This window comes from Pangasianodon hypophthalmus, chromosome 1, assembly GCF_027358585.1.
Source record: "Pangasianodon hypophthalmus isolate fPanHyp1 chromosome 1, fPanHyp1.pri, whole genome shotgun sequence".
NCBI classification, from domain to species: Eukaryota; Metazoa; Chordata; class Actinopteri; order Siluriformes; family Pangasiidae; genus Pangasianodon; species Pangasianodon hypophthalmus.
Genome location: NC_069710.1, coordinates 630148 through 640756, shown reverse-complemented (window position 1 = coordinate 640756; position 10609 = coordinate 630148). Strand labels below are relative to the sequence as shown.

The 10609-nt window shown below is 43.9% G+C and overlaps 1 protein-coding gene across 5 annotated transcripts in view; it reads right to left on the bottom strand.

Annotated features, from left to right (window-relative positions):
• Positions 1 to 521: 521 nt before the first annotated feature.
• Positions 522 to 10609, bottom strand: part of LOC113526650 (F-actin-uncapping protein LRRC16A) — a 55310-nt gene continuing 45222 nt past the window's right edge. For 4 of the 5 annotated variants that reach the window (XM_053233556.1, XM_053233557.1, XM_034304098.2 and 1 more), the window contains 5 exons: positions 9612 to 9660; positions 8816 to 9028; positions 8569 to 8697; positions 7451 to 7579; positions 522 to 4292 (listed from right to left, as the gene is read on the bottom strand). In XM_053233556.1, the coding sequence (XP_053089531.1) occupies positions 4141 to 4292; positions 7451 to 7579; positions 8569 to 8697; positions 8816 to 9028; positions 9612 to 9660 (672 nt within the window). In that variant the 3' untranslated portion in view covers positions 522 to 4140. The remainder of the gene's footprint in view (positions 4293 to 7450; positions 7580 to 8568; positions 8698 to 8815; positions 9029 to 9611; positions 9661 to 10609) is intronic. The other variant, XM_053233559.1, reaches the window with a different exon arrangement.

The window sequence follows — 10609 nt, the reverse complement described above, 5'->3', positions numbered from 1 at the left end:
AATGAATAAACATTATTTACCTTTCAGCATTTTATTAATGCATCATTAGCAGCTCAGTTAGGGGGCGTGGCCTAAAGTGTGGATGATGATATAGTTCATATTTAATTTTGAACAAAGGCTTCGTGCTTATGGTTTCTGCTTTATTAGGAATTATAAAATGGTAAACAGTTCCTTTACAGCTTAAGAGACAATAAAACTCTACTGTTATTAATAATAATAATAATAATAAATTATTATTAAAATTATTATTATTATTATTATTATTATTATTATTTCTGTAGTGTTGTAGAATTAGCTCTGTGGCTGTACCTTCAGCACCATCTAATGGAAAAAAATATGATAACTCCTGTGAAGATGAATATAAATATATTATTTTAGTAAATACAGTCTGTAATTTTGTTAAGTTACATGCAGAATTATTATTTCTTTAAACAGGAAGCTGATAAATGTAGAAACAGAGTGAAGCCATAATTGTAGATTTCATCTTTAACGTCTAAAATAAACACACTCTACACCATAAATGTGTAAAATCAGTTTTAATCCGATTGATAGAAACGCGTCGGGAAAAAATAACGAAACGTCCACAAACTACACAGTGCACGAGTGAAACATGTTAGAGTTCAAACGAGATCAAAATACTGTGATTACGAACAAAAAAACAAAAAACAAAAACAAAACACACACACACACACACACGTGCTGCTTTTAAAAAGATCACATTATATATTAACACTGATCTGCTTACATACATCAATCCCAGTTCCCCTTAACCTTAAAGAAAAAATAATAACCTTAAATCATTATAACAATAACATTAATATAAATCATTCATATCAACAAAATGTACATCTGAAGGGAAGAGGAAGAGCCGTGAAGGATTAAAAAGAGAAAAGAAACAAAGGAGGAAGAAAAGATAAAAGGAAAGCACCAACTTCTGTTTGTTTTCTGATAATAAACGACAGAGCTTTTATGTGCTTAGTACCTTATTAACATAAACTCCGCCTTCCAGATGTGTGCAAGTGTTAATCAGTTTAATCACAGATATTAAATTAAATCATGAAACACATCAGGATCCAGAACTCGCAGTTCAACACCAACAGGTTTGATGGAAAAACTGTAAAATTGTTTTATATTTTAATGCACATTTAATTAACACTTAAAGTTTGGAAATGAGACAGAAGTGCAGGTGAAACCTCATCAGTGACGAGCTGTCAATTATCTGCTATAAGCTCCACCCCTTTCCTTTAATGGCACATAAACAAAAAAAGAGTGCAAAATTTCAATTCGCAAATCAAAGAAAACAAACTCAGACCTGAACGTTTTTATTTCTTGTTAAATAATTTAAGCAGCTAGAATGTGTGTTTTGGTACCGAATTCATTTATAGTTATTATGACTTGTAAAAGCGTTTTCTTTTTGCTTGATTGTTTTAAAAAAAATATCACTTCATCAGGTTGCTTGCCCTTTTTTTGTGAGAAATTCCAAAAATTCAAGCCTTTTTTCCAGATTATTGTTATTTTTATTTAAAAAAAAAAAAACCAGATGATCCATGTTCAGTTTTCCTGCTGGATGTTAATGAAAATAAATAAAAACAGAAACCTGGTGTGTATTACGAGAAGCCGAGAATGTCCAAAGGCAATTAAAAAGAGAAAGTCAATTTATTTTAGATTTAGTTTTCAAAAAAAAATTTCAATAAATTTATTTTCAGAACATTTTCTGAAGTTTTAAATGACAGCTCATTATCAGAGAGCCACATTTGTTCATATGTGAAAACTTTTTGTTCGTTTAATTAACACGAGATGAAATAAAACCTGTTCTCAGTTGTAGACTCAGACCTTTGGACCTGACTGTACGTGTGTAAATACACACACACTCACACACACACTCACACTCACACACTCTCACACACTCTCACACACTCTCACACACTCTCACACACTCTCACACACTCTCACACACTCTCACACACTCTCACACACACGTCAGAAGAGCACGCAGGTGACGAATAAAACGTTGTGAAAAAGGTGAAATCCAGCAGAAGAAGAAAAAAAGGAAGTCGTGTGTTCATGAAGAACCTCAGCATCGATCCAATCATCTTACATCATCATCAGAAACCTGTAGAATAAAATCCTAAAGATCAGAATCTGATCCATACACAGAGGAGTCTGATCCGGAATCAGATTTTTACACGATGTTTACACGTGTTCCTCGATTAGCGAGGAATCTGAGAGCATAAAATGAAGAAACCGAATTAAATAAACTTTCAGAAGAATCCAATCTCAGGTCAACAGAAAGGTCTGATCTCAGATCATCAGAACAGGAAGCATATGATCCTTATCCTTCCCGTCTGGCAGAAGAGTCCAATCCTAGATTAGCATAAATCAGATTATAAACACAGATAGAGTCTGATCACTCATCAGTATAAACTAGTGCAATCTGATCTAAATCAACTTATATTCTGATCTTAAATCACTGCAGATAGAGAAGTCTGATCACTCATCACTATATCTGATGTTGATAAATGGAGGAATAAATAGAGAAATATAATCACAGACCAACATAAAAAGGAAATATACGATCCTAAATTCTTAAAAATATGTCCAATCTGATCCATGATCATTTTTATCATAAATAAAAGAAGGTATCTAATCTTAAATCGTCATAAACAGGAGTCTGATCCTAGATAGATTAGAAAAATTTCATCATAGATTTTATCATCAAACTGGTCTGATCTTAGATAAACAAAACTTTAGATAAAGCTGACCCTGGATCACACAAAACTGGAGGAGTCTGATCCCAGATCACCTCGAACTGGAGGAGTCTGATCCCAGATCACCTCGAACTGGAAGGGTCTGATCCCAGATCACCTCGAACTGGAAGGGTCTGATCCCAGATCACCACGAACTGGAAGGGTCTGATCCCAGATCACCACGAACTGGAAGGGTCTGATCCCAGATCACCTCGAACTGGAGGAGTCTGATCCCAGATCACCTCGAACTGGAGGAGTCTGATCCCAGATCACCTCGAACTGGAGGAGTCTGATCCCAGATCACCTCGAACTGGAGGAGTCTGATGCCAGGCCACAATTAACCAGAAAAAAAAATACTAATTTTAGAACACCATATGCTGGATGATCAGGATAGATAAGACCCCAAATCTTGTAACTGGAAAAAATGTGATTTAAAAAAATTGAAGAATCTGATCTTAGGTCAAAAGAGTTGAGAAGTCTGATCTTAAATTGAGATCAATAACTTAAGTGTTTGATCTTGGGTCCGAACTTAAGTCACATCCAAAGTCAGATCTTGGATCATCATTAACTGAAAGTGTATGATCCTAAACCTTGTTACTGGAAGAATATGATCCAAGATCGCCACAATGAAGTGAAGAGTCTGAGCTTAGATGTCTGATGTCTGATCTTAGATCAGTTTTGCTGTTTTTCATGAACACACACCCCAAAGACTCAGACAGGCTGAGAAACAGCAGGCAGATGCACAACAAACATGCAGTAAGACTTTAAAAAGCAGGACAAAGTTAGACATGTCAAATCTGATCTCGTATCAGGAGTCCGATCCGTCCATCTTAAACCACAGACTAGAAACTGAATCAAGTCCTGACACACACACACACACACACACACACACACACACACCGGAGACATCTTCTGTTCTTGTTATTTTTGTTTTGTTTAAAGGTTAATCAGACATGCACACGTTATCGGAGACGCCGTCAGTGTCCTGCTCGGTCTGATCACAGTACAGTGGAGCTCTAAGGCACGGGGGCAGATAGTAAAGCGCCCCCTAGTGTTCAGTGCAGAAACGAGAGATCGTTCAGCGCTTTAACAGTGTTTCAGCCCTAATTAGCATACGTGTGAGGAGGATATTAACGCAAGACACGTCATACAGCGAAGTCTTTCCGGTCTCGGTGAGAGACACCGGATCAGACGCTACGGAAGAATTGAACAAGACTGTATTACACACACACACACACACACACACACACACGTATCTGAGAGTGCAGCTGGAATGCATCGGTACTTTTAACAGTCTTGATTCCTGAAACGGGTGGAAACACAGAGTGATGCGGTCTCGGTCTCTCTCTCTCTCTCTCTCTCTCTCTCTCTCTCTCTCTCTCCGTGTCTCACTCTATATAAAAATAAAATCTTTATCCGCTTCCTCTCCAGAATCTGCCGATCTGCTGCTCTGACTCGAGTCCTTGTCCTTCTCGGCCGATTTGTCCTTGACCTTTGACCCGTTCTCGTCCGAGCTCTGCTGGTTCGTGCTCGTGGTTGTTCTTGCTGTAGAAAAAAAATTGTGCAAGAGAAAACAAATGAATAATGAAAAAAACAATTTACGCAATGAATGTCAATAAAAACAGCGCCCCCTAGCGCCCACCTCTATAACAGCAGCTCTCAATGATGACAATTTTATTTTATTTTTTATTTTAGCTTTGCTTAAATTGTGTCTGCTTTTTCTCTAAACATTATTTTGTCCTTCACTTTACAGAAGAAAGTACACAAGGACCAAAACAAAGACGTGTTCATTCTCCAGTCTATTCATGTGAAATTTTTTTTTTGCTAATAAACACAATCTGACTCCGTGCCTTACCAATCAACATTTCAGGTAATTTTACTGCTGTGAGATAAGGAGTGCCATTATTGTCTTCTTCTTATTATTAGTATTAGTATTTTTATTTAAAAAAAAAAAACACTATTCACTATTGATCAGAAAGAGTGCACAAAAAAGACCAAGTACAAATACAGAACAAACACGACAAAACTATTTCCAGAAAACATAAAAGACGAAGAGGAATGTTCCAGACAACACCGTGACGTCACAGAGAGCCTCCGACTCAACACCGTGACGTCACAGAGAGCCTCCGACTCAACACCGTGACGCCACAGAGAGAGCCTCCGACTCAACACCGTGACGCCACAGAGAGAGCCTCCGACTCAACACCGTGACGCCACAGAGAGAGCCTCCGACTCAACACCGTGACGCCACAGAGAGAGCCTCCGACTCAACACCGTGACGCCACAGAGAAGAGCCTCCGACTCAACACCGTGACGCCACAGAGAGCCTCCGACTCAACACCGTGACACCACAGAGAGAGCCTCCGACTCAACACCGTGACATCACAGAGAGCCTCCGACTCAACACCGTGACACCACAGAGAGCCTCTGACTCAACACCGTGACACCACAGAGAGCCTCCGACTCAACACCGTGACACCACAGAGAGCCTCTGACTCAACACCGTGACACCACAGAGAGAGCCTCCAACTCAACACCGTGACATCACAGAGAGCCTCCGACTCAACACCGTGACATCACAGAGAGAGCCTCCGACTCAATACCGTGACGCCACAGAGAGCCTCCGACTCAACACCGTGACGCCACAGAGAGAGCCTCCGACTCAACACCGTGACGCCACAGAGAGAGCCTCCGACTCAACACCGTGACGCCACAGAGAGCCTCCGACTCAATACCGTGACGCCACAGAGAGAGCCTCCGACTCAACACCGTGACGCCACAGAGAGCCTCCGACTCAACACCGTGACGCCACAGAGAGAGCCTCCGACTCAACACCGTGACGCCACAGAGAGCCTCCGACTCAACACCGTGACGCCACAGAGAGAGCCTCCGACTCAACACCGTGACGCCACAGAGAGCCTCCGACTCAACACCGTGACGTCACAGAGAGAGCCTCCGACTCAACACCGTGACGCCACAGAGAGAGCCTCCGACTCAACACCGTGACACCACAGAGAGAGCCTCCGACTCAACACCGTGACGCCACAGAGAGAGCCTCCGACTCAACACCGTGACGCCACAGAGAGAGCCTCCGACTCAACACCGTGACGCCACAGAGAGAGCCTCCGACTCAACACCGTGACGCCACAGAGAGCCTCCGACTCAACACCGTGACGTCACAGAGAGAGCCTCCGACTCAACACCGTGACGCCACAGAGAGAGCCTCCGACTCAATACCGTGACGCCACAGAGAGCCTCCGACTCAACACCGTGACACCACAGAGAGCCTCCGACTCAACACCGTGACACCACAGAGAGCCTCCGACTCAACACCGTGACGCCACAGAGAGAGCCTCCGACTCAATACCGTGACGCCACAGAGAGCCTCCGACTCAACACCGTGACGTCACAGAGAGCCTCCGACTCAACACCGTGACGCCACAGAGAGCCTCCGACTCAATACCGTGACGCCACAGAGAGAGCCTCCGACTCAATACCGTGACGCCACAGAGAGAGCCTCCGACTCAACACCGTGACGCCACAGAGAGAGCCTCCGACTCAACACCGTGACGCCACAGAGAGAGCCTCCGACTCAATACCGTGACGCCACAGAGAGCCTCCGACTCAACACCGTGACGCCACAGAGAGAGCCTCCGACTCAACACCGTGACGCCACAGAGAGCCTCCGACTCAACACCGTGATGCCACGGAGAGAGCCTCCGACTCAACACCGTGACGCCACAGAGAGAGCCTCCGACTCAACACCGTGACGCCACAGAGAGCCTCCGACTCAACACCGTGACACCACAGAGAGCCTCCGACTCAATACCGTGACGCCACAGAGAGCCTCCGACTCAACACCGTGACACCACAGAGAGCCTCCGACTCAACACCGTGACGCCACAGAGAGAGCCTCCGACTCAATACCGTGACGCCACAGAGAGCCTCCGACTCAACACCGTGACGTCACAGAGAGCCTCCGACTCAACACCGTGACGCCACAGAGAGCCTCCGACTCAACACCGTGACACCACAGAGAGAGCCTCCGACTCAACACCGTGACACCACAGAGAGCCTCTGACTCAACACCGTGACACCACAGAGAGAGCCTCCGACTCAACACCGTGACATCACAGAGAGCCTCCGACTCAACACCGTGACACCACAGAGAGAGCCTCCGACTCAACACCGTGACACCACAGAGAGAGCCTCCGACTCAACACCGTGACACCACAGAGAGCCTCCGACTCAACACCGTGACACCACAGAGAGCCTCCGACTCAACACCGTGACACCACAGAGAGAGCCTCCGACTCAACACCGTGACACCACAGAGAGCCTCTGACTCAACACCGTGACACCACAGAGAGCCTCCGACTCAACACCGTGACGCCACAGAGAGCCTCCGACTCAACACCGTGACATCACAGAGAGCCTCCGACTCAACACCGTGACACCACAGAGAGCCTCCGACTCAACACTGTGACACCACAGAGAGCCTCCGACTCAACACTGTGACACCACAGAGAGAGCCTTACGAAAGTGTCCTTGGTGTTATTTGGAACGAGGCCAAAGGGAAGTGCGATTCACCAGCGGGGCAGTCGGAATGAATCGGACTTGTCTTTGACCGGACACGTGATGAGAACTGAAAGTTGATGAGGTGAGGTTTGAGAAGGTGAAAGGTCAGAGGTGAGAGGTCTAACCGGGTCGGGATTGAGACGTCCTGTGCTCTCGCTCTCGCTCGCCCTCCGCCTCCTCCGGGGGTCGTGCTGCTGTTTTCTCCTGCTCAGGCTCGAGTTTAAATACGCTAACGTCTCCTCCAGTCATGTCCACTGCGGAGAGGATTAGCGCTCTGTTTAGCCTTTAGCCTCTTTAATCAGACTCTCTTTAGCTTCTTTAATCAGACTCTCTTTAGCTTCTTTAATCAGACTCTCTTTAGCCTCAAGTAGAATTTCTTTAGGATCATTCAGACTCTCTTTAATTATTTTACCTTAATCTTACTTTCTATAACTTTTATCAGACACTCATTAGCCTTAATCAGACTCTTTATTTCTCAATGCTTAATCAGAATATATTTACTTCTCTAGCCTTAATCAGACTCTCTTTAGTTTGTAATCAGACCCTTCAGTTCCTAATCAGACTCTCTTTAATTTTCTATCCATAATCGGACTCTCTTTAGTTTTTTTTTAATCCATAATCACTCACTCTAATGTTTTATTGCACTAATCAGACTCTCTTTCTAGCCCTAATCAGACTCTTTTCACTTCTTATGCCTTAATCTTAACCTTAATTTTTATTTCTTAATCAGACTCACTTTAGTTCTGAATTAGACTCTTTATAGTTCTTAATCAGAATCTCTCGTTACCTAGCCAGAATCAGACACTCTTTAGTTGCTGTGCCTTAATCAGACTCTCTTTAGCTCTTAATCAGACTCTAATCCTGCCTGGTTCTGTGACCTGTATCAGGTGCTGATGGAGCCGTGGCAGATGGCAGATGAGATGAGACTCACTGACAAAACTAAACAAGTGACATACCAGGAAGCAGTTTATGGGTGACAACATGGAAACACACACACACACACACACACACACACACAGACACACACAGACACACACACACACTCACACACACACACAGACACACACACACAGACACACACACACAGACACACACACACACAGAGACACACACAGAGACACACACAGACCCCAAACATCTGAAAACAACCAGTAAGAACACAATACATGCCGTACTCCAGTGTAGTAGAGCTCGGGGTTTGTAGATGCAGCAGTGATTAAGAGTTTAGTGTTTAGGGTTCTACCTTCCTGAGTGGAGTTCTTGGAGCCTGAGCTGCTCTGTGGAGGATTCGAGGATCCGTCCTTTTCCCAGGGCACTTTCCGAAGTGCGGATGGAGCCTTATGACCCCCTACAGGAGACTCCGAGCTCTCGTCTGGAGAACAACCACAGTGAGAGAGAACGTGTGAGTCATGTCTATACATTCATCCATACGTATGCAGCATGTGTCTGGAAATCAACAATCCACTCGTGTCTCAGTAGTGAGTGTGTACCGATGCTGCGTGTGCTGCTGCTGCGGGGTTTCTGCGGAAGGGCCGGTCGAGGGCCTGGGCTCGGTTTGGTGCCCTGAGGTGGAGGTTTCGGGCTCGTCGGGTTCGGGCCTGACCCTCGGGCCCGCGGTGCTGCCTCGGGTTTAAAATCCCCCCCGACCCGAGGCGTCTTCTCAGGGAGCGTCACAGTGCTGCTGACCTCCACCTTACTCTGACCTGCAGAACCACAGAGACGGAGAGCGATAGATGTAGAACCATGTAGAACTCTACAGAGGTGATCTGATGTTTCCCTATCAGAAAGGGTTCCAAGTTGAGCTCATTTAGGAGTCTGAGAAACATTAATTATCCAAAGAACTCTCAAAGAACCCCTTTTTTTTCCCCAAGAGCATATCAAGTACCATGAGCTAAATAATTTTACCCAGTTAATACAGTACATTCACTCTTACAAAAAAGGGTTCTTCAAGGGTTACTTGAATGATTAATGGTACTAGCTTTCTAACCAAGACCTCTGTGTTAAGGGTAACGCCCATCTTCTAGGGTTTAACATAGAAGAGGAACAAAACCAAAGAACCCTGCAGGATGTTAGTGTAAGAGTCCAAACACTCTCCAAAACTTAGAACCCTAGGTTCCAGGTACCAAGTAGCGCCAGAAATAATATTTATTACTGAGATACAGGATATCAAGCATGAATTCATATCCATCAATGTTAAGCAACAATAAAGATTAGTCTTAAATCATTTTATCGTAGACGACTGGGAGATCAGATGTTCTGTGTACTGCAGGTTTAGAGAGTTCTCACCTGATGGAGGTCCGTCTGGCTTCTCTGGACTCGACGAGGAGTCAGAGATCTGGAAAAGAAAACCAGAGGATGATGATATGACACCGTTATCAGGATAATTACTGCTGCGTTCAAATACGCTCGCGTTTGAGACTCTACATAAACGTCTCACGCTTGTGGTTTTCACTTCCATCCTGATGACATCAAGATTACAGGAACCAAAGGAAATCACTCAATGCTAAATGTCTTTACAGTAAATGTAGCACTTTCCTACTAATTTACCAGCAAATCTGAGGGAAATTTCCAATGTTTCTGATGTCTCTGTGTCTTTACACTGTCTGCATGAAACACAGCTGACATATTAGCATCAAATTTATGCTAAACTATTAAATGGTTCATGAACAGGAAATTGAAAAAAAAAAAGCTAACTAACTTTCACTTGAGGTTAGCATTAGCATGATTAGGAAAAGCAGAATCTCAGTAGGCAATAACAAATTTTATAAAGCTTCCTGAAATCAGCCCCGGGAGAGTGATCAAACTCTCTCTGACTCATTATAAAAGTCCTTCCTGACATGATGCCAGATGGATGCACAGAGCGTTAGGTGAGCACGGTGAAATTTTTAGCTGACATAGGCCGAGCGATCCTCAGTCTCCTGCCAGATATTGATTTTTATGTAATAAAAAAAATGCATTAAAAATATTAAAAGCGTCCCAACAGTGCTTGGGTGTCCCACTGAAGTGCACTACATCTTCTAGTTTAGCAACGCCGATATAATTTCGCATGACTAAGGTTTATGCATGGCTTAATGTGATTTAACATCAAGCTATTTCATTGAAAGTGTTAGGAACTTACAGATCTTTAATAAAATTGAATATAGACTGCAGTTCACTCACTAACGTCCAGATGGCGCCATTTTGTCAGTTTTCACTTCTGCTTTTTTTAAATAAAGCACAAAAGATCTAGTCTTTGTTCTGACTCAACTCATAAAAATGGCAAATGTGACATGATTAAGGTATTA